The sequence below is a fragment of the Sylvia atricapilla genome, chromosome 9 (genome assembly GCF_009819655.1).
Source record: "Sylvia atricapilla isolate bSylAtr1 chromosome 9, bSylAtr1.pri, whole genome shotgun sequence".
NCBI lineage: Eukaryota > Metazoa > Chordata > Aves > Passeriformes > Sylviidae > Sylvia > Sylvia atricapilla.
This window is the reverse complement of record NC_089148.1, coordinates 27392437-27420038: the sequence shown is the minus strand read 5'-3', so window position 1 is coordinate 27420038 and position 27602 is coordinate 27392437. Positions and strand designations below refer to the sequence as shown.

At 45.8% G+C, this 27602-nt stretch overlaps 2 protein-coding genes across 4 annotated transcripts; both read right to left on the bottom strand.

The window, feature by feature from the left end:
* Nucleotides 1-1297: 1297 nt before the first annotated feature.
* MYSM1 (Myb like, SWIRM and MPN domains 1) lies at nucleotides 1298-20038 on the bottom strand. 3 transcript variants are annotated; one of them, XM_066325403.1, is made up of 20 exons: nucleotides 19958-20038; nucleotides 17961-18036; nucleotides 17695-17765; nucleotides 17350-17427; nucleotides 17193-17219; nucleotides 16599-16677; nucleotides 15692-15790; nucleotides 14343-15097; nucleotides 13392-13522; nucleotides 12478-12581; nucleotides 11545-11622; nucleotides 10401-10489; nucleotides 10026-10080; nucleotides 9885-9935; nucleotides 8986-9060; nucleotides 7899-8087; nucleotides 7283-7415; nucleotides 5408-5513; nucleotides 5231-5288; nucleotides 1298-4445 (listed from the first exon to the last, which is right to left on the bottom strand). In XM_066325403.1, exons 1-20 carry the CDS (start codon nucleotides 20014-20016, stop codon nucleotides 4287-4289), a joined length of 2472 nt encoding a protein of 823 aa, XP_066181500.1. In that variant the 5' UTR covers nucleotides 20017-20038; the 3' UTR covers nucleotides 1298-4286. The 3 variants fall into 3 exon arrangements, with proteins under 3 accessions (XP_066181500.1, XP_066181501.1, XP_066181502.1); XM_066325404.1 differs by having other exon boundaries at nucleotides 5231-5285; XM_066325405.1 differs by having other exon boundaries at nucleotides 7283-7331.
* Nucleotides 20039-23216: 3178 nt separating this feature from the next.
* LOC136364611 (CARD- and ANK-domain containing inflammasome adapter protein-like) lies at nucleotides 23217-26519 on the bottom strand. Its single transcript, XM_066324560.1, is given in 11 exon segments — nucleotides 23217-23848; nucleotides 23851-24090; nucleotides 24846-24908; nucleotides 24911-24988; nucleotides 24991-25103; nucleotides 25105-25575; nucleotides 25577-25687; nucleotides 25689-25869; nucleotides 25872-25946; nucleotides 25949-26214; nucleotides 26216-26519. Coding segments are annotated over 11 exon segments (2307 nt in total). The 5' UTR covers nucleotides 26293-26519.
* Nucleotides 26520-27602: the final 1083 nt, after the last annotated feature.

Sequence of the window (27602 nt, the reverse complement as noted above, 5' to 3'; positions counted from 1 at the left end):
TAATCCTGTAGGAAATGCCGAGCGCATTATTTCTTTAGTGATCTCTGCTTCCATGGAAACAATTTCTCAGCACAATTCTAAACCTTGTAAAAGTAGGGCAGTAGGTCCATGTAAAACAGCAATTAAACAGCCCGAATACTTTTATCTAGGCCATTAAATACTTTGTCCAGCATCACATGTGATTACGGCGCTCACTGGGATTTTAAACCACCAGCTACTTCCCGTGGGCATGGATGAAGTCCCTCGTCCCTCACTTCCTCGGGGGTGCACAGCACCTCTCCCTCCACATGGGGACACTTGGGGTGCCCAGCTGTGCCACGCTCTCCTTTTGGGGTGCCCAGCTGTGCCACACCCCCCTTTTGGGGTGCACTGTCCTCCACAGCCCCTTCCCCTATCCCCACTGTGCCCTCCCGGCTCAGCCCTGCCCAGCAGAGTGAATTCTCTCCAGCACAGCAGGGAGGAACCCGGTAACAGAGCCGGACCCAAGACACTCGGATCAGGTGTGGGCAGGGAATACGGCTGATGGGATCTGACGGGCACCTTCAGGATGTGCCCAGGCTGATTCAGGACTGTGACCTGCGTGGGGCAAACACTGACACCATCCCCACATCCCTGCCCCCAGTACCACCGCATCCTCTTCTGAGGGACACTAAAGCACAGGGGGTGTAAAACAAATGACAGAAACATTCCCCAGCGAGGCACTCCTGCCCTGAACGTGCTCCCGACCAGAGGTTTTTACACACACACCAAGGGCAGTTCTGAACGTGCCCCCGACCAGAGGTTTTTACACACACACCAAGGGCAGTTCTGAACGTGCTCCCGACCAGAGGTTTACACACACACCAAGAGCAGTTCTGAACGTGCTCCCGACCAGAGGTTTTTACACACACTCCAAGAGCAGTTCTGAACGTGCTCCCGACCAGAGGTTTTTACACACACACCAAGAGCAGTTCTGAACGTGCTCCCGACCAGAGGTTTACACACACACCAAGGGCAGTTCTGAACGTGCTCCCGACCAGAGGTTTTTACACACACACCAAGGGCAGTTCTGAACGTGCTCCCGACCAGAGGTTTTTACACACACACCAAGGGCAGTTCTGAACGTGTCCCCGACCAGAGGTTTTTACACACACTCCAAGCGCAGTTCTGTCCGAACCTCTCCCGCAGCCGCTGTGACAAAGCGCCCTCTGCTGAAACCGAGCTTAATTCTGTCACTTGGTCATTGCCACCCACACGGAACAAAGAACGTCCAGACCCAGGCGTGGAGACAAGGAGCCATCACAAACACAGACACATCTTTCAGGGTATTGCATGTGCAGTCTTTATTAGTGGACTCTTGTCTGTCGTCAGTCAGAAACAGCAGAGAAGCAAGCAAAGGGAAAAAATACTGAATATCAACGGCAACAGCGTTAATTTTTTACTTGGTTATGGATTTTGTTGGTTTTTTTTCAACTGAATTATTTTTGGAAAGTTAATTAGTTTTAAAAAAATAAAAATAGGGATGTTCCCTCCCCTTGCACACAAGATCTGCACCCCTATGAGGCAGCACTGCTGGTAACTGGGAGAGCAAAACGTGATTCAGCCAACAGATATCCATAGGGATATTTGCCAGAAGTGACATCTTGAGGGGGGGATTGTTTGGGTTTATTTTGTGGTTTTTTTGTTAATTCCTTTTTTCCTTTTCTAACCTGTTGAACTCCAGTTTTAACTGTAACATTCTACTCACTACTCAACAATTTCTCATGTTCTGAGCAACAACTTGGTAAGGTGTAACACTGCTCCTATGGAAAGGAACAGCAGATTAGTCTGCACAGCTCCACTGGAACAAAGCCTGGATTGGGACAAAAAAGCTTTATAATATAAAATTTTCATACCTAAAATGAGTTGGGTAAAACTGGTATATTAGTCAAACAGAATTTTATTTCCTGGGAAGCATGCAACTTCCAAACTAATAACCACTCAGTAAAACTAAAGGATGAAAAGTAGGTTAGTTTATTCTCTTACCCTGGCTCCTGTCAACAAAATCATTACCCAGCATCACAACTGTGCTCTTTCCAATTCCTACAGAATTCGGTGTGCTGGACTGGATCCTGATGGTACAAACACTGTGTTTTCTCCCACACCACCCTGCAACACACACTTGGAAATCTGGAGCCTTTATGTGCATGTCAAAGGCTCAGTCCTGCCCCGTCCTCAGAAAAATCGCTTCAGAAGTCTGCGTTGCCCAAAAACTTCCTTACACAACAGCACTGTTAAACACAATGCTACAATTGTGTTAATTTATTACTTTACCTCAGAGATCATTAAAGAGGGAAGCAGCCAGGACACTGGTACCACCACCTGGGTCATCCCTAAAGGGCTGGGAATCCTGCATGGACAAGGAGCAGCATCTACTTCACCGTGCTGTGACAACAGAGCTTCCAAATTCTCCTCCCAGCAGCTCTAATTAGAACTGTCAGGACACTGGCACTGAGGGATTCTCCAGAGTAACCTGTGCAAAACTGCAACCCAACAGCCCATGACTGAGGAGGAGGAATGCTCTCCCACCTGGAGTGTAGCTTCGCCAGGAATCCAGGAATCCATGCAAGAGTGGTGGTCAGGATGCCCCAAAGATGAGAGTTGAGAGTAAATGCAGACTGAGTCAACGGGCCAAGGAGAGATGGAAACACCAAGTGGTAAATTACACCCAGTAGTGGGACCTACAGCTGTGCACCAGCACACCATGAGAGAGCACACAACACCAGCAGTGCTTTTGAGTGCACAGCTCTTAAAGGTGGGAAAAGCACTGAGTGTCAAGGGCTCACATTTTCATCTGATCAGGTCTGCTCCTTCCCCTTAGTGACAGGGAGAGACTCATGAGGCCTGATAAAAATAAAACATTAACTTCCTGTGAAGGAGTTCCCTCCTTGGGATGCAACTCTATGGTTTTAAAGCTTTTCAAACTCTTTATACAAACAAAAAGTTGAAACATATAAAATCTTAAAATTCCATTTATGTTATATAGAACCATATATATATATACACACACACATATTTTCTTAAAATAAAAATTGGGTCCATTGCCTCCCCTTCAGATATAAACTCAAAGTCTTGCTTGACACTTTCAAATATATTTTAGACCTCTCTGAGAAACTCTGCCCAAGATAAACATGTGTAAATAGTAATACCTGTAGGCAAGTCAAGTTGCCTTAGCATTTAGAAAGCAACATTTAAAGCACATTTTTTCTAAAAAGATTCACAGTGATACAGCTCATGAAACATTTCCAAGTTGCCATCAGGAAACTTCTCAATCAAGATTAATCTGTGACTGATTTATCTAAATATATACCTGTATGAAACCAGAACTGAGGAACTGATACAAACAAGTGTTTTTCTCTTGAACTGTATATTATTGGGAAGATTCTGAATATAAAAGTGGGATTTTTTTTTTCTTCAAAAACACAAATCCTTTTCTGCTCATTGCACTCAGATTGCCATCAATCAGGAGCTCTTGTTTCCACAGGAAACAGTGGCAATTAGAAGTGGACAAACCACAATTATCTGGAGAACAACACAAAACCTCCCTGTAGAATGGAAGGTCAGAAAGAAGCAACCTGTAGTAAGTAAGACAGGAGTTATCATTTCCACTGGAAACAAGCACAGCCACTACTGAGAAGTGAAACTCATCAGCTTTTTCTCCCCAGTACAGAAACAGGATGGCAAAGAATGTGCCAAAAAGCTACTTGACCATCAGAAGCATTGGAGAAAAGTAGTATGAAAAACAACAGTAAAAAAAGAAATTGGGTGATGTATTTTGCTACAGCTGGATAAAACTTCTGACTGGACACCAGGAAAGTCTGAGCTATAAAATTCTCTCATTTCAGTGAAGTTTCCCTTTTGTGAACTCTCTCAAACTTACACTCTTCTAAAGCAAAGGAACAAATTCATTCTGAGATAGATGTGCGCTTGTAGATAGAAACATTAGAGAAAAGTCCCAAACTGAAAGACTTGAGAGAGGACAAACTCTCCCTGAAGACTGAAGCACAGCATTTTTGAGTGGGTGTCCTCCTTCCCAAACATCAGGCTGGTCCAGCAATTAACTCCATGGCACTCATTAGCATTAAACATTCCTCGGGCACACAGGTCACACACATTAGGAGCTTTCAAAGTGTTTTTAAACCACAACAATAAGATGACACTGAATTCTTACAGCCACTATTAAAAGGAATAACAATTCTGAAAGAGTTGCCATAATGGAGAAGAGGGGAAGAAATTAAAAAATGAAATCGGAAGTCCAAAGCCAAAATTCACACTGGCAATTCATGTGAATGTTCATTCTCACTTCCTTCTGCAGTTTTTTCACTCTTGTAAGTGGAAAGGAATAAGTTTTCTATCTGAGTCAAGAACTCTTCAGCAATGAGGCAGTTTGTTACCTTGCCCAAAGTCTTCCTCATGCACTCCAAAAGCTGGGCAAAAGAAAAGGAAATCTGTTTTATGAATCTGTCATTTCCCTCCTCTTTTATCTGGTAAGTATTGCCAAGAGATTTTTATTTATTTAGGATGAACACTACAAAAAGTGTTTGTCCACTATAAATTTAAAAGGAACAGTGTGATTTAAACCCAAGTCTTTAAAACCAATTACCCAATAACTTAATTTCAGAGCATTCCACCAACTCAAGTTCAGATTTACACTTTATAAGCAAAGATATATTGAGAGGAAACAAAAAGAAATCGATGTGTGCAAGTTTTCTGTTTATGTCTTTTGCTTTGGGCAGAGTTTCTGTCTTGTCTGTGCAATAATGGTGCAGCTGCCAATAGTCAGAGCTCCAGAGCAGTGACTGCACTGACTGCAAAATTAAAGTTCCTACTTATCCATGATAAACATGGCACAGCAATATTTTACTGATGGAACAAAGGAGCAGGAAGGCCAAATCTGCTCCTGAGACATGTGCAGGCTTGGACACTAAAAGCACACAAAATGCTGAGGGGAGACCTGAGTAATTAATTGCCATTAATTCCTCTCCTAACTGAGGGTCAAACCTGGTGTCTGCCCATAACCACACCTCCACCTCTTTATTTTCACTGTGTTATAAGTAAATAAGCTGTGCCACAGAAATAATTTATTATAATTAATTTACATCACTGATTAATAAAAGTGCAACTCCAGGTGACTTCTGACACGAAACAGATTTGCATTTAAAAAAAAAAAAAAAAAAAACTAATGTAAGAAAATTAAGAGAAGAAAACTTACTTTCTGCAAACAGGTCAGGTCAGAATCTCTATGAAAAATTTTATCCATGGGGACACTGCTGTTGGAAGAAAAAGAAACAGGAGTGCTGGAGAAAGCAGCCACAAGTCTTGACTGAAACATAAGAATAAATGTATAAAAATTCCAACCTGGCTGTTTGTAACAGAAGTGGACACATACCTGTGGCAAAATCTGTATTTCTCAATTATCCACCTTGTTTTTTCAAATATTAATTCCCACCGAGGCTCCTCCAACATCTGTTCCATTTCAAATTTGTAGGGCAGGCCTGCAATCAATTGAAGATCCTTATTCAGTGTTTCTGCTACACTCCACTGTTTTTTTTCCTGTTTAGTTTAGGTGCAATCCCTTCCTTTTCCATAACTGCTCCTCATCTATTACTGACTGCAGAAGTCTGTAGTTCTGTTACTTGACAACATTAAGGAGGTTAAAGGATGACGTGTTTTGGATTCCAAATTTAATTCTGGTGGGAGTAGGAACAAATCTGTTCTGCTCCCTGTCCTTGCCAATTCCCATTCCATAAGGAAGGACACAGAAATCTACAACAAACCCAGAAATGGAAAAATGAATCGAGTGTTTCTAATTTAGTTGCACTTTTGTAGCCTAGGAGTTTTATGGTTATTAAATTAATAAAAAAGGTTTGGTTTTTCAGTATGAATGGGCTGATGGTGAAGTGCTGAGTATTGTTTTCAATTTCAAAGGAATGCTGCTCAGAAATGAAGAAATTCTTCTAGCTTACTGCAGGTGGGAGAATTCTAGAAAATATTTTTAAAGGACCATCAGAAAGTTATTTGCAGAACACAATTTTTTTTACCAAAAATGAGGGAGCAAGAAAGAGACTGTACATTTCAGTAAATCATTTCCAAAGAGCTAGAGGAGATGGCATTTTGTACAACCCGGATTTCAGGAGCTAAAGAGCAATCTGAAATCCTCTGATAGAAAATGCACATGACTACAAAAATGTCTGCTTCTCAGGGCAATGGGGTTTGTCAGTATTTCAACTGCCCCCCACAAGGGTGGGATGTGTGGGAAAAGAGGATAAAATGCAGGAGTGTCAGTGTGGTGAACAGGAACTGGGACACAGATGTGGCCACTGCTCCCCCTGCCCCAGCACTGGGCAGTGAGGCTCCAGGCAGATGGGCTCCCCTGTCTGCTTCCACAGGAAAAAACAGAGGGAACTGTGGGCTCACAAGGCCTCAGCTACTGCTGGGCCAGGAGAACTGGAAATCTTGGAGTGTGGATGCAGAAATCAGGACTTTATAAACAGAGGGAGGAGGAAAGAGAACGGGCAGCTACCAGAACCATCTACTGTTATCAGGGAACTTTCCTCAAATCCATGGCAGAAATGAGCACAAGATCTGATCAGCACTTGCAGTACAGCAAATTTTATTTGCTCAAGAAAGGAAAAGATCCCGTTTTCATGAAATGCCAGTGGTATTTTTCACGGGGAATTTGTTCCCTTATGTGGGGGCTCATGCCAGCACCATTTCAGCTTTCGTGCCTTGGGTTTCCCTGGACAGCTGGCACATTGATTCCATCCTCTGACCTTCTGAATGCTGTGTTACTTAAAAATTAAAGATTTTTGGTTACTATAGCAGCCAATTCTTTGCTATTTACTTCTGTGTCCTCGAGCAGAGAATCTGTTCAGAATGTTGTAACACAGCAAAGGCCAAGTGAGACATGGGAAAGAGTTTCTAAGCTGTTCACATGGATTCTGTGGGTAAATAACAGGGACCTGTGTCCCAACCCTTTCAGGAATTATGGAACTACTGACACTGAAGAACAATCTCACCTGTATTTATACTTGTGTATTCCTGTCCTGACAATGCAGACAACCCACAGGTTTATTCTCTCAGGGAAATTCCTGGATTTATCCAGCACATATTACCACTATAAATGACCCATTTATATAATGCCATCATATCACCAATATGAAGACATAAATACTGATTTCTCAGGTTCCAAACCAGACATGCTCCCCTTGACACCCAAAAGGAAAAGCAGAATTAAGACACTGGATTAAACAGGAGTACTTACGATAGGAACCGTCAGAACTGATCTCTTCACTAATGACCAGACAGGTGATCTGGGAATAGGGAAGAGGATTATTCCTGTTGTAAGGGCTTATGATCATCCCGATGAACATGGCACCACCCCTGGAGAAATAGCTCTAAAAAACACCAAAAACACCACATACAAAAAGCCAGTCTTATTCTGAACAGCAAGGCTGAAACCTAAAGAGCAGCTTTTCTATCAGTTCATGCTGAGCTGATGTAAGCTGCACTGGTGCAGCAGTGAACTCCCCTGCAGACAGCAGGGAGGCTTTAGGGCTGTTGGGTGACGCTGTTTTACACCACAACGACACAGACTCCGAGCTTCAGAAGTATGAAATAACTCCTTTATTTTTGGGACGTGTCTCCCTTATATACTATTTTACACAGACCAATTCGATTGGTGACACAAAGGCAAAACCTCTTCACTCACACTGGTCAGACCAGAGGGACATCCAGAAGTCCCTCCTAGGAACAGGAAAGGACACCACAGGTGTAATTTACAAAGCCATCTGTGCGGTTTGCAGAACCCCCGCGGGAAGAGCACTTCAGAAAAGCACACCCCTCTCAGGCAGGCCAGCGGGGCCCAGCCGGGGCAGTACCTGGTACTTGGCCTGGGTGTCGATGTCGCGGATGGAGGGGCTGGGCTCGAAGGCGGGGTGGGAGTGGTACCAGCCGATGACCCGGAAGCCCCTGGCCGCCAGCGACTCCGAGGCCTGCGTCTGCGACACCGGGTCCATCTCACACTGCAGCCCCGTGCTCAGGCTGCTGCAGGGCTCTGCTGCACACACCTGGGGACAGAGCTCCGGCTGCAGCACTGCAAGGAACCTCAGCAGGCTGAAGGTCCTGAGTGTGATCCTCACATGGGGCACCATTAAAATCTGGGGGGTTTATCTTCTTTTTTTTCCTGTCAGAGCCCAGATTAATGCCTGGGAGCTGCAGTTTTCACATTCAGACTCGGTTGTTCATTAATTCTTATCTAAAGTACAGCCTCCCAAGTTGTGAGTTCTAGCTAACAAGGTAGAAAATGGCTCTGTCTCTAACTCTTTCAAGGTCTCTTAAACATAATTGGTCCAATAATGAGATGACACTTTATTATTTTGACTTTTAACCCTATTACCAACCATCCGTGGTCTGCAATGTGGACCTTTTCACCCAGTTATAAAACACCACCCAAACCCATGAAGAAGAAGCTGAAAAGAAGAATTTAACCAAGACCTTAAATCCTCCATCTTGCCTGATATACATTACTATATACTAAACTCTTAAATCCTAAGTTCTGCAGCCTGTGGCATTACACACTTCTATTCAAACTACACAGCCATAACCCCAGTGCTGTCACTCAATTTGGGAACCTGTTCCACGGCCTCAGGTCAAATGTAGTGTTCTCTTGAGGGTCAGTGCCTGTCAGCACAGAAAGCCTGGAATTCTCAGTGCCCAGGGCTCCAACAGGAACCTCCATCAGTTACAGAAAACTTGCAGAGCTTTAAGAGCAATTTACCAGATCTTCCTCACAATGCAGTTGGACACTTGAATGCAAGCTAAACTCTCCTATTTCAAGACTAAAGTAATGAACTTCAATATATTTAATTAGCTGCCTTTTGGAAATAAGTTACATCTATTCAAATTATAACTTTGATCATTTTGGTTTTAATATCACAGAGAAAATGTGAGAAGACAAACACTTACTTCCACAATTTTATCAGCCTCAGAGTACCTTCCACCGAGCAGCCCAATCACCTCTGCCAGGGACACGTGAGAGTGCTGGAAGGAGACAAACAGAGAGGAAAATCCAAGTTGTGGGATTTCTCACAAGCCAGTGAATTCTCAAGGATATACAGAAGGAAAACTCAAGACAACTCAAGACTCTCAAATACCCAATACTTCCATTTAAAGCAAACAAAAAAGATGAAATTTGCTTATTATACCCACACCACAGATGTAGTGTGTGAGGGTGCAACACTTCCACACACAAGGCAATGCTGGCTTCAAAAACTGCAGCCTGGGCAGTGCTGAACAACTGCACACATTTTGGTACAGCCTGTTATTCTCAAAAAAAACCCCATACACTGCTTTGCAAACACAAAATCAATTCCCAGACTGGGAGAAAACGAAGCCATAGATTTCAGAAGAGCAGTTCTGTTTCAGAAAGTAGCTTTAAGCAAATGAGATTTAAATATGACAAAGAGCAGTAAAGCTCTCAGTAAAGTAGCAAAACTCTTATTAGTTCTTCTAGAAGGTCAATAGTTGTACTTTAAGCACAATACAAAACCCCTCCATTTTAGGGGCTTTATTTGGTACTGGCTTCACACTTCTAGGTCTGACAGGAAAGAATCACAGAATGGTTTGGGGTGGAAGGAACCTTAATCATTATCTCATTATCCCTCCTGTCATGGGCAGGGACACTCTCCATTAGAACAGGCTGCTCACAGCTCCACCTAACCTGGCCTTGAACACTTCCAGGGATGGGGCAGCCACAGCTTCTCTATTTTATTTTCTTGGTCTTGTTATGTTGCTTATTAAAAAAAAAGAACCAAACCCACAGCATACACCTCACAGCTTTCTGAAAGATAAAACTCAATGCTCACCAAATCCATTATTAAAAGTGCTTCAGAAGACACTTTGACCTGAAAGGGTTCCTGAAATGATAAACACAATAATAAGAAAAGTAACCCAAGCAATGGAGCCTTCTCAGTATTGCACTCAGTAATTCACTCAGAGGTACATACCTGCTTTTCTTCCGTGAACAAACAGCATGGTATCAGCTGAAAGGGATCAAAGGAACTATAAAATGAAAGAAAATTTCTCTAAAGATGTAGGACAGTCAGGAAACTTTTCAAGTTTCCCACTGTCTCCTTGACAGAGGAGAAATAACCTTGTTTTCTTCACTGGATTTTCTCATCCCACATTAGAGATGACTTCCACCAAATAGAGAAATGTCACTTCCCACACTCCTGAATTCCAACACAGAACATCTCAAATGCAGCCCTGCTATTTCAGACCAGAATACATACTAATGCAGTGCAGGGTTCCAGCCTGACACAACACAGGACATTTGTTCCATTTCTAGCAGAGCTACGTTTGAACACGGTGCAATCAAATACCTTTTGATTTGTCTCGAACCTTTAGAAGATTTTGCAGGTTTCAGTTTTTCTTCCTCTCTCCTTCTTGCTAATTCTTCAGCTGAGAGATGCTGAAAACATTTTTGTAAAAAAAATTGAATGTTTCAATGTCTGAAGTGCTTTTTCAGCCCTTGCAAAACAAGTCTGGAATAAATTCTTGACATCCCTGCCCTCTTAATGTGATTTGTGCATTACAAGGCTACTCAAGATAGAGGCAACAGCCGTGGCAGAACCAAACAGTGTGGAAGGAATGACAGTGTGGGATCAAGTCCACAGGGTGCCTGATAAAAGAATTTTCTCACTCTCCAAATCATTAAAATTCAGTAAAATCACAGCCCACGTCACAAACCAGGTGTAAATCCAGGTGTGATAATCTGCCACTACAAACCACAGCCAGAATTTATTATGCCCTCTCCTTAGGGATGAATGTTTTCAACCTTTATTTCCATCCAAATATATATTTTCCAGGAAGTGTTGGAATTATTGACCCACAGTTCTTCCAAAATAGGTATGGCATGATACCATATCATGGAAATAATTGTCACAGGTGATTACTGAAATGTTGAAAATTAAGGTTTTCTATACAGGAAAATTGGATGTTTACAGTTCCTCACTTTTCATGTAGTTTGTAATTGCAGGAACACACGTGTATTTTCTGTCCAATTCTCCCATAAAATATTTAACCTTGTATGAATTTTTAAGCACTTAATAAGCCACAGTATTACTGGGGATATTGCTAGCAGCAGAACTAATATTAGTAACTCACTGTCACCTGCACAATGAGCACAAGGAAACCATATGGGACTGAAAAAATAACATTTAAATGTTATTCTCCCATACCCTACTGTTACCCTAAAAGCAGTTAACTGAAAGCAACAGGTCATGAAATCTCCTACAAGACGAGGCAGAGTTTTATGGGCATAACCCCCCTCTGCAAACCCTAAATGCTGCTGTATTTATCAGCATGAAGACATACCAGCTGCTGCAGTACTCTCAAATTACACTTCCACAGGAGAGGTTAAGTCCCTATGACATGACAGTTCCCTTGTCTGTTTGATGCAACAGCACCACCAGCAATTTGCAAGAACTGAAGATTTTAGGTAAGTTTAAACCACAGGAGGGTTACCTCAAATGTCTGTCCTTCCAAATCCTTTGCATCACACCAGTTTCCCCAAGGGTCCCGCACTCGCCGTCTTCTCGTGCGCTGAGGCAAGAAAGCACCATGAGTCAAAGCTCTCACCCTGAAAACACTGCATTTCCTTCACCTGGGCAGCCAGAATGACATTGTGCAAAAGGTCACTGCCCCAGGAATGGTACTGACACTCCAACATGCCCCCAGGAAATAAAGAACACCCCGGATTTCTGTGGAATTATGCAGTTCATAATCTGTCATGAATTATCATCAGTAAAGTTTTTGGGGTTTAAGGCTGTAAAGCCTGTTAATGTTCCATGGAGTATCAGGCAACAAGGGCACTGATCTCCAGCTCTGAATTAATGCTCAGAAAACACACAAAGCTATAAACTCAGTGTGTTTACATTCAGTGTATGCTACAGTTCTTTACATTTCAATTTATTATTTTTAAAGGGGGATTGATTTAGTTTTCTTCTAATCAACTGATTTACTTTGCTGTGAAGCACTTAAAAATGCTACATTAAGTGTGAATATAAAAATTAACTCTGGCAAGCCTTGGTAATTTGCGCAGTTATAAATGAGTTACTGCGGCATTTAATTGTGTGCACAGGGCTCTCAGTAAGCCATAACAAATACCTACTGTATTTAACAGTTGAAATGCAAGCAGCTTAATCACACACTGCAATGCACTTCACTGTTTTGTGGCTAATAAATTATGGAGGGGCGGGGAGCAGGGGGTTCAGGCTGCAGGGGAGGCCTGGAGACAGAAATGCCTGGATGTGCCAGTGGGTGTGAGACACCTGTACCAAGACTGACACCTGATCACAAGGCCTTCTAAGGAAACTGCAGCCTGAGTGAGGGCAGAAATTCCCAGAGGAATGCAAACTGAGGATTTTCCCCTTGTTCCTGCTGCCCCCGGGGCTGTACCATGGACTGCAGGCGCTGGGCCAGCTGATAGGCTTCCACCGTGTCCTTGCCCTCCCTGCAGCGGCTCCTGTCGGCGGGCTGGGGGCGGTTGTACACGGCCTGTTCTGCAGGACACACACAGGGGACAATCCCGTGTCAGCAGGGCTCAGGGCCACTCAGCACTGCCACACACACACACGGCAACGACACGGGGAGCTGACAGCAGCAAACGGCACAGGGAGAAAGCAACCCACGGTAAAGACATCTCCTGGTAGTTGTAACTCTGAGTGATGGTGTGGCCCTCTCCCTCTACACTTCTGAAACAACAAAACCTCCTTCTTGTTAACTAATTTTTAGTAACTTTACTTCAGACAAAATGTAATTGCAGCACTTTGCTCCTCTCCTAGGCAACTGTCATTCAGCTTTGGAGCAAAATTCATTCAGAGCCTCCAAACCAAAACCAAGTTACAGGTGCATATTTACTTTTAACAGGTCACCTCATTTTAACACTTGAATTGTTTAAAAACTAGCCCTGAGGAGGAAGGCATTGGTATTTATTTAGGAAAGAGTTATAATTTAGTGTGGGAAAAGAAACAACTCCTTGAATTCTGCTTAATAGGAAGGAGGGCAGAATTTGAGACACAGCTGGTTATCAGCACACACAGAAAAGCATGAAACAAATGTTCCCACCAACCGGTGTGTGGCTAAACACAAGGAAAGGGAAATAAAAAAAATAGAAGGTTTTATGTAAACCCGAAGTTTCCTATTCCTGTTGAATAGGTTACAAGCTCCTCTAGGTTTCCAAGGTTATGAGAGAATCTGCTGGGAAGGACGAATGTGCATCCTCAGTGTGAGCAGCACAGCCCAATGCTGGGCAGTCCTCCAGCACTGCACCAGAGGAGGCTCTTTGCTGGTTCTCACAGAAATCTCTTTACCACAGCCGAAGTTGATGGCTCCTATCAGCTCCAGGTACGTGTGGATCCGCCCGATGCAGTTGACGTCCCCGCAGTTCTTCAGGCCTGGACGCACTGAGGTCTTGTTCAGATACTTGGGTTTACATCTCTCCCTGAAACAAAGCACAGCACCTGCTCAAAGGGCAGGACAAGCCATGGGGGGTGAAGGAATTGGGTGACTTTAACTGAGGTCCTGTTTTCACTCTCTAGGCATTTATTCCTTCCTTTAAACTGATACTGAACCTTCTCAGTTCAATACTTCTCTGGTGTGGAATGGAATTTTGGTCTCTCTTTGCAACTAGAAGCTGTCAGAGCACAGGACAACAGAGTGATAACAGAGTTAAACTCAATAATTCTTTCTACCTCAAAGCAAGCACAAACTGAAACTGGCAACCAAATTATCTTGAGCCTCCTACAGGCCACTACAGTTCCTTACACTGAGTTTTTGGAGATGGAATATAAAATATCTTAGTGCATGAGCACCATTCCAAATTGATTCTTAATCTGAGGCATTTTCTGGTCTACATTATTTGCTCTAGCACAGATGATTACCTCTTACTGCCCTTCTCTAAAGGCAGGGCTACAGAATTAATGCCATTGGTTATTTTAAGGAATCACTTTTTAAAATCATTCTTATGTATAAGATGGCAAGAAAATAGCACAGCCAAAATAAATGCACCCTGTTCTGGTACAGGACATTCATTTTCTTAATGCTTCTAATTATTTTCACTGCTCAGCTTCCAGAATGCCAGAGAACAAATCAGGAAGATGCAAAAGAAGCATTAATAAAAGAATGCTCTTCACTGGCAAGCTACCATACAATTAATTTCACTCTATTCAGAAGTAAGCTGTTACTCCTAAGTAGTGTTTTAACTACATCAGAGCAGGGCACCTTAATCACTTATTTCAGTAAAAGACATTAATGCATCTCACCACTGATCCAAAATATAATTCCTGATTTTCAAATAACGCTCCGGTGTTTTGGCCTGGCGCCCCTCAAAGAACTCGGGAATAGCCTGCTTTTCTTCTTCCAGAATGATGCTTCTGTCAACCTCCACTTCTTGATCAGGGGGCTTCAGCTCCTCTGCTTCCTCTTGGTGATCTTCATCCGCTTGGCAGGGAGAAGGGAAAAGCAATCCATTATCAGGCAGGTCTCTTTGCTCCTCACGGAGCTCCTGACCTGTTTCTTGTGCAGTCCCATGACATGTGACTGGTCCACCTTGTTCAGCTTTCTCAAGAAAACTATTGTACTGCTGGTAATCCAAATTCACAGATTTATCCCCATTCAGGTGCTGGGAACACGTTGCTGCCACAGCAGGAAATACTAAAGCATCCACAGTCTCTGGCCTGGTGTGCTGAGGATCTTCTTTAGGCAAAGCAGTTGCAGAACTGTGGCCAGCAGATGAAAAATCTTGTTCCATTGCTTTCGTTTCTTCAACTGGACTTTTTGGGATAACAGACAATTCAGATTTTCTTGTTTCTTGCTGGAAGGCAGGAGTGAGAGGTTCATCCACGTCATCAGTTATGTCCACTTCCTCATCATCTGACAGCTTTTCTATTTTCACTGCGTTCAGGTTGGGGTCTGCACGGCCTCTCAAATTTCCAGCTTCCACCCTGATCCCATCTTCCATGGGAAGGCTGTTCCCACACTGGCTCTGCTCTTCTTTTTCTGAATCACCATTTTTTGCCTTAGGAAAATATAAAACACTTTTAGGAAGGAAAAACAAACCCAAACCATCTGCCTGTCAAATAATCAGAACTGTTTTATTTGAACAGCAGTTATTCTGAAGTATTTCTTCTTCAATTTATCCTTTTAATTTAGCTTAATCCACTGCAACTGACTTTTACACAGCATTACAAGTATTCTTTAGGCCAAGTGTAAATTTCCATGTATTTCCAGTCAAAAAACCCTAGAAAGTAGTTGTTTCTTCTTAAAGCCCATGAAATCTCAAATGAGACTGAAGCTAAAACTACAACACACAGCAGATAAGGCTGTGCAGTAGAAAACCAGTATTTTCAGACTAACAACCAACAGTATAAGGGACCACAATTATACTGCATTTATTGCTCAGTTATACCAGCAATAAAAACAGTGGTGACTCTAGGACTTTGAAATCAGGTCTGACTTCACATTTAAATCTGCAAATAAGGATATTCCACTTTTCTGGGGACAGGGATAAATGGAGTACATGCTTTGACAGCAGCGCCCTGAAAAGACAGATTAAAACCAAGCTAACCACTGGCAAACACCTTTTTACCAGCTGCAGGGATGCTCCATTTACCTTGTTCCTGAAGTACTGCCGAGCAAAGCTCTTCACCTGCAGAACAGTTCGAGTGCCGATCAGTTTGGCGATTTTCGTCCACCTGCGGCCAAATTTCACCTGAAACGACAAAGCACAAGGGGGTGACCCAAACTGTGACATCCCAAACATGGCACTGCATGTGTCAGGTGAGTTCAAAACCTCTTTAGTCATTAAAATGCACAAACAGCACAGCAACCCCATGGTAAAGAGCCTCACTATTTGTGGTTCTCAGTTCTACCGAGAAGGAAACTGCATCCGGTAGTAAGAATTATTGTTATCTTTAATTAAAATATCTTCACCCATTTCAGGCACTCTGCTGCCTGCTCTCCCAAGGAATCCTTGTGCTTGGCAAAGCAAACCCTTTCACAGTTGCACAACCATATAATCTCTGCAGGCCTTACAACAGTGAAGGATTTTCCTTTCTTACCTGATTTGCCTTCAGAACACACTACACTTCTCACAGTTAATGCAGCATTGTGATTGTACAACATGCTTATTTATGTTAACCACTTTACTATTCAAGATAAACTCACTGATTCAATTTAAAATATTTGATATATATATATATGTCTCAGTATTTGACACACAAAGGACGAGGCAGGCAGCAGAAAGTCAGGCAGGAAAACTCTTATTTTAATATTTCTGACTCAGTTTATATACACTTTTAACAGAAGGCAAAAGATTGGCTATACAGATTGCCACCTCTTCGACCTTGTAAGTGAACATCACCATCAATCCCAGAGGAGAAATATGTACACAAAGTAGATAATTCTAAATATATATATATATAGTTCACATAAAGCTGCGTGAGAATCTTCACCACAGACCTGCAAACACTAAAAAGGCAAGCAAACTTAAGGCAACATATATATATAAACAAACTCACCAGTCCTTGTTCAAACAGCTCCTTCTCCTCTGGTGTCCACTTCAAGGAGCAGCCGGGTGATTTTGTAGGTGAACGCACCCTGGGAATGCAGGAAGCAGAAATCAGTGCGTCCCCAAATCCAGATATTCTCCAATCCCAGTCACTCAAGGCACCTTCTCACAGGAGGACACTCCTCATCCCTGGTAAAACTCATAGTATTGCTCTCAACATGAATGTGACTCATAAATAAAATACTGAGAATCCCATCAATTTCTCCATCATGATGGAAGATTCAAGGCAACTCAACACTCATCAGTGACCAATGGCACAAAAATACATCAAAGCAGGCAACAAAGAAGTTCAAATAAAAAGGTAACTAAAATTAACAATTTTTTATCACAAGGACCACTGTGCTACCAAAAAAACTTCCCAAAACCTGTTTTACTCTAGCCTCTTGTTACAGATAACAATACTTCTTCCCGTTGAAAGGTCTCTTAAATAATTTTATATAGCCAGAGAAAAAGAAACTTTAATTTTACTAAAATAGCATCTGGCAACTTAACAAAATCAGACACCACAGTTAAAAATGCAATTCAATTGTTAAAATGTACGTACATGACCTTTCCAGTTTTCTTATGTGGGCTGCAAATGCAAGAGTGAAAATAAAAATTAGTACTTGTGCTGTTGGTGCATATCTAGCAAATAACCTTATTTTAGAAGGACTTTTCATTTCTACTCAGCAAACTAAGAATTTTTCCCAGACAGATCTTACCTTTTCATAGATCTTTTCTCCACTTCCTTTTGGTTGAGCCATATTTTTTCAGAAAGCGTTTTATTAGATAAATAATATCTGAAATAGTCATTAAGTAAGATTTCAGACCACCAGATATATTTGGACATGTGAGAATTTTAATAATCAGATAAATTACACTGCTTCAGAATTACCCAGCTGTAGAAACAAATACTGTAGTTTCTACAGCAGGATTTATGCAATCTACCTACAAGTTGACAGGGCTTCAGTCACCTTAACAGGGAAAGATCTGTCCAGTTCTTTTGGAAATAGGAGGTTTTTTAGCATTCTACAGGAAAACATAAAACATAATCAGCAAAAGGATACTCTTCTTCCAGCAACATCTTCTGAATGACAGCCCTGTTTTCTTCACTAATGCTGCTGTCCAATGTCCAGGGCTGCAGACAACAAAAATACATTTTAATATCTGAATTCTGTCACACTGTACCTGAGTACTGACAATAAAGAGTTTCCAAAAGTAAGGAAGAAGCATTGGTTAAACACTTAGAAGAGTGTACACATGGAGGGAAGAGAGAACACAGAAGCTCTGATAACCTTGATACAAGCAGCACTGATGAAAAAAAACCACTTACAAGATTGTTGCCAGTTCTCCAAGATGAATCAAGATAGTGATCCTGCAGCAGGCTTGATGCTGTGTTTTCATGATCTCTGAAAGAGATTCCAGTGTTCAGAACCATTGTATTTTTAATGCTGAACGACACTGAGTTGTATTTCTTGCACTTAACATTTCTACATCTTACCCCCAATAAGGTAAAAGCATTTTCTTGTAAAGCCAATCTGCTTTTCCTGCTGCGGAAAGCTCCTGCTTGCACAAGGTTTAATGGAATCCTGTCATACAGGGTTGTTAGAACTATAGAATAAAATCCTGGAATGGTTTGGTTGGAAGATCATCTCATGCCAACTCCCTGACATGGACAGGGACATCTCCCACTAGGCCAGGTTGCTCCAAGACCTGTCCAGCCTGGCCAGGGCTCACCATCCACACAGGGAGAGTTTCTTCCCAATATTTAATCTCCTGCTCATACAGACTTCATCCAGCTTATATTTAATATTTTCTGTAAATAACTACGAATTAGAGATCTGTCACTGATTAACATCATTGATCAACTTCCTTTTATTTTCATGCAGAATAAGATCTCCTTAGCAATTTGTGCAATTACTTGTTTTCAAAAACCTTTACCTCCAGAACATTGTCTTGTCTAAAGACTAATTAGCCCTATGCTCCCTGCAGTGCTACTAAATTAAACTCACCTCCTGCTCTGAATTACTTTGAGCAGCACTCCAAACATCTCTTTATAGGATAAAGGATCAGGATGAGTCTCCATGTGCAGAGATCAGTACAACTCCTGCTTTTTTTTTTGAGCATTCCCAGGAAAGTGTGGGATTGAGAGCTCCCTTTGCCAGCAGCCTGTCTGCAGGAGTGGCAGGGGCTGCTCCAGGGCAGTGTGTCTCTGCCACAAACCTCCTGTTCTCTCCCAGCACCTGCAAGTGCTCGATTTGAGGCATTACAGTCACTGCCTACTCACTTCAGCATCCCTTATCCATGAATTTGCTGCAGCCCAGAAAGGCAGTGGAATGCTGGGCTGCATCAAACGCAGCACGGCCAGCAGGGCACGGGAGGTGATTCTGCCCCTCTGCTCTGGTGACACCTCACCTGGAGTGAGGTGCTGCACCCAGCTCTGGGCTCCCCAACCATGGAAGGCCATGGAAATGTTGGAGCAAGTCCAGAGAAAGCCAGAATGTTGATAAGAGCACTGGAGCACCTCCCCTACAAAGACAGCGGGGGAGAGCTGGGGCTGTTCAGCCTGGAGAAGAGAAGGTTGTGTGGACAACAAACTTCCACCATCTGAAAAGGCTACAGGGAAGCTGGAAAAGGGCTCTTTGCAGGAACTGCAGCGGTAGGACACGGACTAATGGGTACAAACTGAAAGAGGGAAAAATTGGATTAGATATTAGGAAGAAATTCTTTACTTGAGGATGGTGATGCCCCGGCACAGATTGCACAGGGAGACTGTGGATGCCCCAGCCCTGCCAGCGTTCAAAGCCAGACTGAATCTAGTGTAACCTGCTCCAGTGGAAGATACCCGTGTTCATGGCAAGGGGGTTGGGATTAGACGATCTTTAAGGTTCCTTCCAATCTGTAACATTCTGTGATTCCATGAACCCGTTTTCTACACCTCCGCCCCGGCGTTCAGCTTTCTGAGCCTCCCTCCTCTGCGAGCAGCTAACACAGTTACACAACCCAGCACCTTCTCCATGGGTATTTTAAGGATTCTCCCGGCAGCCCCGCAGCGCTGTTCCGGGCTCCGGGGGATCCCATGCCGGCGGTTCCTCCTTCCCCTCAGCCCAGCGCTATCACGGCCCCGTTCTCAGCGCCCTTCCCGGCCGTGCCCCACACGGCGCTGCCCCCTCTCCTCGGGCACTCCGTGACACTCCAAGGTCTCTCCCGGGAAGCGCCCGGCCCGGGCCGCCCCCTCAGGAGCGGATCTCCCCTCGGGGCTCCCGCCCGGCGCGGGAGGACGGGGCGCGATGGCCGAGCCGCGGCGGGACCCCCGCGCCCCTCACTCACCCCGGCGCGGCCGCAGGGTCGCCCTCGATGTCCACCTCGGGCTCCTCCGCCGCCGCCATGACAGCGCGCCCGGCACTATCGCGGGAACGGGCGGGAGCTGCGCCCCAGGAGCGGCCGCGGCGGAGGCGGAGATGGCGCTGCGGTAGGCGGAGCGCGGGGCGGCCGGGATGGGCGGCGGGCTGCGGGGACAGGCCCGGGCGGTGAGGGGACAGGCCCGGGCGGTGAGGGGACAGGGACGGGGACTGGGGGTCGTGGCCGGGAGCTGAGGGGACAGGGCCGGGCTGAGGGGACACGGCCGGGCTGAGGGGACACGGCCTGGAGCTGAGGGGACACGGCCGGGAGCTGAGGGGACACGGCCGGGCTGAGGGGACACGGCCGGGCTGAGGGGACAGGGCCGGGCTGAGGGGACAGGGCCGAGCTGAGGGGACAGGGCCGGGAGCTGAGGGGACACGGCCGGGCTGAGGGGACACGGCCGGGCTGAAGGCACACGGCCGGGAGCTGAGGGGACACGGCCGGGCTGAGGGGACTTGGCCGGGCTGAGGGGACACGGCCGGGCTGAGGGGACACGGCCGGGAGCTGAGGGGACACGGCCTGGAGCTGAGGGCACACGGCCGGGCTGAGGGGACACGGCCGGGCTGAGGGGACACGGCCGGGAGCTGAGGGGACATGCCCGGGCTGAGGGGACACGGCCGGGCTGAGGGGACACGGCCTGGAGCTGAGGGGACACGGCCGGGAGCTGAGGGGACACGGCCGGGCTGAGGGGACACGGCCGGGCTGAGGGGACAGGGCCGGGCTGAGGGGACACGGCCGAGCTGAGGGGACAGGGCCGGGAGCTGAGGGGGACACGGCCGGGCTGAGGGGACACGGCCGGGCTGAAGGCACACGGCCGGGAGCTGAGGGGACACGGCCGGGCTGAGGGGACACGGCCGGGCTGAGGGGACTTGGCCGGGCTGAGGGGACACGGCCGGGCTGAGGGGACACGGCCGGGAGCTGAGGGGACACGGCCTGGAGCTGAGGGCACACGGCCGGGCTGAGGGGACACGGCCGGGCTGAGGGGACACGGCCGGGAGCTGAGGGGACACGGCCTGGAGCTGAGGGGACACGGCCGGGCTGAGGGGACACGGCCGGGCTGAGGGGACACGGCCGGGAGCTGAGGGGACACGGCCGGGAGCTGAGGGGACACGGCCTGGAGCTGAGGGCACACGGCCGGGCTGAGGGGACACGGCCGGGCTGAGGGGAAATGGCCGGGCTGAGGGGACACGGCCTGGAGCTGAGGGGACACGGCCGGGAGCTGAGGGGACACGGCCGGGCTGAGGGGACACGGCCGGGCTGAGGGGACAGGGCCGGGCTGAGGGGAAATGGCCGGGAGCTGAGGGGACAGGGCCGGGAGCTGAGGGGACACGGCCGGGCTGAGGGGACACGGCCGGGCTGAAGGCACACGGCCGGGCTGTGGGGACACGGCCGGGCTGAGGGCACACGGCCGGGCTGAGGGGACACGGCCGGGCTGAAGGCACACGGCCGGGAGCTGAGGGGACACGGCCTGGAGCTGAGGGCACACGGCCGGGCTGAGGGGACACGGCCGGGCTGAGGGGACATGGCCGGGCTGAGGGGACACGGCCGGGCTGAGGGGACATGGCCGGGCTGAGGGGACACGGCCGGGCTGAGGGGACACGGCCGGGCTGAAGGCACACGGCCGGGCTGTGGGGACACGGCCGGGCTGAAGGCACACGGCCGGGCTGTGGGGACACGGCCGGGCTGAGGGGACACGGCCGGGCTGTGGGGACACGGCCGGGCTGAAGGCACACGGCCGGGCTGTGGGGACACGGCCGGGCTGTGGGGACACGGCCGGGCTGAAGGCACACGGCCGGGCTGAGGGGACAGTGCCGGGCTGAGGGGACACCGCCGGGCTGAGAGCGAAGGGGAAAGGGGTGACAGTCAGGCCTGAGGAGGAGGGCGGGAGGCTGGAGCACACGCTGGTGAGGGGCTCCTCAGAGATGTGCGCGGGTGTGCGCCTCTCGCTGCGAGAGGGACATGGAGCGGCTGGAGGTGTCCGGAGCTGGGGAAGGGCCTGGAGCAAAGTGTGAGGAGTGTCTGGGGAGGCTCAGCCTGGAGAAAAGGAGACTGTGGCGGACCTTTTCTCTCTCCACAACTCCCTGCCAGGAGTCAGCTTTAACTCCCAGGGATAAAGAGACAGACCAAGAGGAAACAGCCTCAGGTTACACCAGGGGAGTTTTAGATTGGATCTTAGGAAAAATTTCTTCCCAGAAGAGGTGACTAAACATTGTAACACTCTACCCAGCTTGGTGGTGGAGTCTCCATCCCTGGAGGTGTTTAAGAAAAGACTGGATGTGGTACTCAGTGATCTGTTTGACAGGCTGGTGGTTGTTCATAGGTTGGACTCGATGATTTTGGAGATCTTTTCCGTCCTAAACGGTTCTGTGATCCTCTGAGCCTGTGTGCCCGTGTCTTTGGAGTTCGTGGTCGTGTCTGTTCCTTCACCACGGCATTGTGAGGGTCAAGTTAAAGTGTTGTTTTATCCATACCAAAAAATCAGTTTTAGTCTCATGCATCCTTAAATCTGTGTTTTGTTTCTCAAAAGGTGTTTGGGTGTTTGTGGCAACTTGGCTTGTAATCTGAAGGGAAGTGTAAGGGTTAATTATCATTAGGGAAATGACCCCAGAGAATTTAATATTGACTCAGAAAGCGTCTCTGTTTATATTTGTGTTGTCATCTCAATACAAAAATATTTTGAACCAAGAAACTCTTTTGCAACCTTTGTATTCTACATATTTTATCTTTGTGTTGTGATGAAAGTGAAATTAATAAATGGCAAATGTGATGGGGTTTGTTCTCTCTGTTTAAAAATGCAAAATCTAGACAATGGTATGACAAAAGATAGAAAGAAAAATAATTGTTAATAATTGTTGTAGTCTCAGGAATATCTTGAGGAAATACAGACATCTTCCTATTTACAATAGATGTTTTTTAACTTGTGATTTTGCCAAACAAACTGAGCTATCCATACAGGCTAATATTCATAGATACATGAAAAGATATTTTCTATCTTTGTCTTGATTTATACTAGAAGGGGTCAAAAACAATGTGTTTAAGCCTAGAGCATTTTAAATAGGTCCCAAGTATGTGATTCATGAGAGAAGCAGAAGACTAATCAATACTTAAAAGTTTAATAGGGCCTTTAACATCCCTTTTTTCCAAGATCACCTTTGCTAACTTAATTCTGCCAGCTCAAGCATAATTCTCAATCATATTCCACATTAGGATTTATTTTCCAAATTACATAATATATAATTTTCCAAATTACATTAAAGAGAATTCTGCCCTTTTTCTTCTTCACATCTTCATTATTAACATTTTCTTTCTCAAACAGCGTTAAAATTTGAGCCTGGTTTTCCGTCTTATTCAATTCCGCTGCTCGCAGTGCAGTCTCCCTGGGGCTGTTCAGGGCGAGCGGATTCTCTTTTCCCCGCGGTGAGCAGCTGAGAGGGCGCTCACGGCGCCGGGCAGTGTCCCTGCTGCTGTCCGAGGTGTTGATGGCAGTCCCGAGGCTCAGCAGGAGCTTTGTCAACTCTCCACGTCCGCGCTCCGCTGCAATATGCAGAGCTGTCTTCCTCCAGACGTTTCTGTCGTCGGTATTTTTATTTTTCCCCGAGGCCAGGAGGACTTCTGCGATGTCTGTGTTTCCTCTCACGGTGGCAAGGTGCAGCGGGCTGCACCCATCCCCGTCCTTAGCTCCAGCTCTCCCTCTGTTAGCCAGCAGCACTTCCGCGGTGCTCGGGTGTCCTCTCAGACCTGCAGCGTGCAGGGGAGTCTTCTTCCCCTTGTCCTGAGCGTTGGGGTCAGCTCTGGCCTTCAGAAGCATCTCTGCCATGTTTTGTGTCCCTGCTCAGCAGCCAGATGTAGAGGGCACTTTTCCTGCCTGTCCTGGGCATTAACGTGAGCTCTGTGCTGCAGCAGCTGCTGGGCAGCTTCAGCGTGGCCTCTCTGACTGGTGACGTGCAGGGGACTCACAAAGTCTCCAGTGCCACCATTAACCCTGGCCCTGGCAGCGGCTAAAAGGCCAACGAGTGCTCTGTTCTCCTGGAGTGCAGCACTGTGGAGCGGGGTTTCCTCAGCTGTAGGGGCAGCCGTGGATGGCAGGGAGAAGGAACTCTGCAGAGCTGAGATATTCCAGAAACACGTGGTTTTATTGCAGGGGTGGTGGGTAAAGAGGGCTGCTTTCAGCCACCAGCCTCGGCTGAAGGGAAGCCCCAAAGAGAGAGGGAGAGACAGAGAGGGGTGTGAGGTGAGGAGAGTGCCGGGGTCAGGGCGGGAGGAGAGAGGGAGGGAGAAGAAGCAGAGGGAGAGAGTGGGCAAGAGAAGGGGCCAAGAGGAAAAGGGGCGAGAAGAGAAGAGAAGAGATGAAGAGGTAAGTGGTAAGAGGTAAGAGAGTAAGAGCAGGGAAAAAGAGAGTGGCGAGAGGGGAAGGAGCAAGAGAGCAAGCGCCTTGTTCCAACACATTCTATCTCCTTTTGTGATGAATATTCTAATTTACAGTGACCAACCGGTGCAAGGTACAAAACCTACAAACTTTGCATGCAACCTATGAGAACTACTAAATTAATATATCACCCTACATTCTAAACTCTAAAGACTACTCTTCTTATCTACTTTTTCCTTGATGCCTTGGCAGGGTGGAGAGGGGCTGCATTCTTGGGTCCTTTTGTTTTCTGTCCTTCAACCTGTCTCCAGTTAATCACCATCTTCCTGCCTGCCATGCCTACATCTCAAAGCTGGCCTTCATTTCTATTTCACTCACAGATTTTACATCTCCAGTATTTCTTACCAGACAATCACATCCGTAAGCCCTTCCTGCCCCATCTTTCCCAACACTCAGCTTGGTGCCTGAGGTTTGTGTCCATCCCCTTGCTCAGGAGCATGCCTGCCATGGAGCAGCCCCAGCCTGCACTGCCAAGGGCAAAGCTGTGTCTGCAGCAGGAGTCCTCATGCCCAAGTTTGCTCCTTTCTCCATTGAACTTCTGCTGACTCTGCTTTCCCCATTTCACAGGCCAGCAGCAAAGGAGGGTAATGCATTGTGCTGTGGGCATTGATATCTGTGCCTCTGTCAATTAAAGCTGCTACAACACTGCAGATTCTTCTGTACAGCTCTAAAGAGAGCTGACTCCATGATGCCAGCAGACAGATCTTTTGTATATTCCAGTAATATTTTGATGATGGATGGGTGGTTGCTGTTGAAGGCTCTTTCAACTATGTTGGAATCAACAGTGGCTCCAGCTTCTAGAAGTACTTTTGCAGTGTTTTCAAATCCCTGAGAAACAGCATAGCTGAGAGCAGTCTGTCCTCTCTCATCCTTCCCTTCAGTGCAGGCACCAGCCTCTAAAAGCATTTTGCTCAGGCTGCTCTCATCTCTAAGAGCTGCCATGTGTACAAAGTTATGCTGATTCCTGCAGCTCCTTGCCTCTTCTTTCAGGAGCATCTTCAGGATGTGCCTGTGGTTATTCTCTGCAGCCCAGTGAAGTGGTGTCTTGCCTTCCATATCCAGAGTGTGCATGGAGGCACCACCTGGGAGAAGCACCTGGACTGCACCTCCATGGCCTTTCCCTGTGCAGGGCTGTTCTCCCTTCCCTGTCCTTCACACCTGTCCTTGCACCTTTGCTGAGCAAATATTCCATGATGGAGATTTGGCCATGAGCGGCTGCAACATGCAAAGTGTTTCACAGGAACACTTAGCACATTGAGATCATCTTCCTTCATTGTTTTCTCTAACTCAGGAAGGCACCCTTCAGCAACTGCAGCAAAGATGTCGACAGCAGCAGGATCTTTTCTAGGCTTTGTTGCCCTTGAAAGTGGAATTACTTTTCCTTTCTTCTTAAGACCCCATTTGTGCTTTTTCCCCCAGGTCTGTCTTTTTTCCCCTGCTGCTGTTCGCTGCTATTTTCAAACCAAACTTTATCTTTTTCAAGTAAATACCGATCAACTGTCTCCTGGCATCTCCAATGCTTTCATTTACTTCACTGACATATTTTCTTATCTTGCTGTAAAGTTTTGGCTCCACTTGCTTTAAACATGGATAAGAAAAGAGCCTGCAGGCTCGTTCACCTTGAGAAATGAGTGTGTCTAAAACACGAGAGTTCTCTGCTGTTCGTGTCCTCTAGAAACTCAGGACCAGCTTTTTTTTTTCTGGGGTAAAAATACCATTTTCTATCAGGCAGTGCAGGAGCTGCTCTGGGTCATTTATGTACAAGTTCTTCTTTTTTAGTCCTTAGGACTTCAAGTGCGTATGGATTTGTAAACAAGCTGCTTGAATGCATGATCATGTTGCTAACCAAAAAGTGAATGAAGGCATTGTTTGATGGTAAATAGGAAATAGCAAAGCAGCTCACATAATTTCAGTCTTTTCATAGACCTATCAACCAACAACCGTTGTAGATCAGTGATAAATCTTTAAAGAAATAAAAACTCCCTCACCTTTGAGTTGCTGGTTGTTAGAAGTCCTTTGATCTTCTCTTTTCTTCCTTAGCAACAAGTACAGCTTAATAACAAAACAAAAGTCTGTGATATGTAAAGATAATTTCGCTTGGAAGGCTTCTTCCAGATTTTTAATGCATAATTACGGATTTAAAAAATGCTTTTGTGAATCTGGTGTTTGAATAGAAGATAGCTGTTAGTCGAGTTTCTCTGTTCCTCTGGCCAGGCTGGTTCCTAAATGACCAGCCAATTAAACATGACAAAAGAAAATTCAGAGCATAGTTACTGTTGCCATGATCACACCCCTTGATCTGAAATGAAAGAGTGCACGCTGCCAGCTCTGGCAGGTGAAAACCCTACAATGCAAAGAAATAAAAGCATAAAGACCTAGATAAAAATAAACTGTATAAGCAGCTGGTTATAAAAAGGGATCCAGCCTTTCTAATATGAGCTACAACTCCAGTCAGGGGTATATTTAAGGCCATTTAGCTTGTCATTCCTGCCCTAACCCAGAGTCTGTCTGGAAGTTAATTCTCTTACATGAGGTAGATCAAGGCCTGTGATTCAGTGGGCAATATTTAAAGTATAATTAGAGCTCCAAATCTGTGTAGTCTTCCATATGGATGTAGGACCTTGGGATCTAGCTGTAATTAATTTAAACTTATTGGTGTTTAAAGTCCCTATGGAAGAGAAGGAAATAAAACAGTAATTATCCACACATTTTGAAAGCAATTGAGAGAGAAATTAAGATTACAGAGTTTGGGAAAAGCTGGAGGTAAAATGAGCTGAAAACTGAAAGCTTGACCTTATTTAAGCAAATGGGAAATTTTGCAATCAGTTTCTTAGTTCACTGCCCTTTCTGCTGGGTCCTGCTCCCTTTGCATGTATTTTTTTAATAGTATGTACAAGGTGACTGATAAGATTTTTAATTTTTCACTGTTGACTTTAACTTTATAAGTAAGATCGCAAAATTTATTCTAATTAAAAAAATAAAAAGTTTTATTGAAGAAATAGCTGGGAAAGGCAAGACTTTTAATATATATTTTGAAAGCCAGCCAGTTACCAAGTCAGCGAATTTGACAGCCAATTTAAGAGCCCAGTAATTCCTCTGAAATGCAAAGAAGGGCACTACACCAAGAATAGCAAAACCTTTGTCATT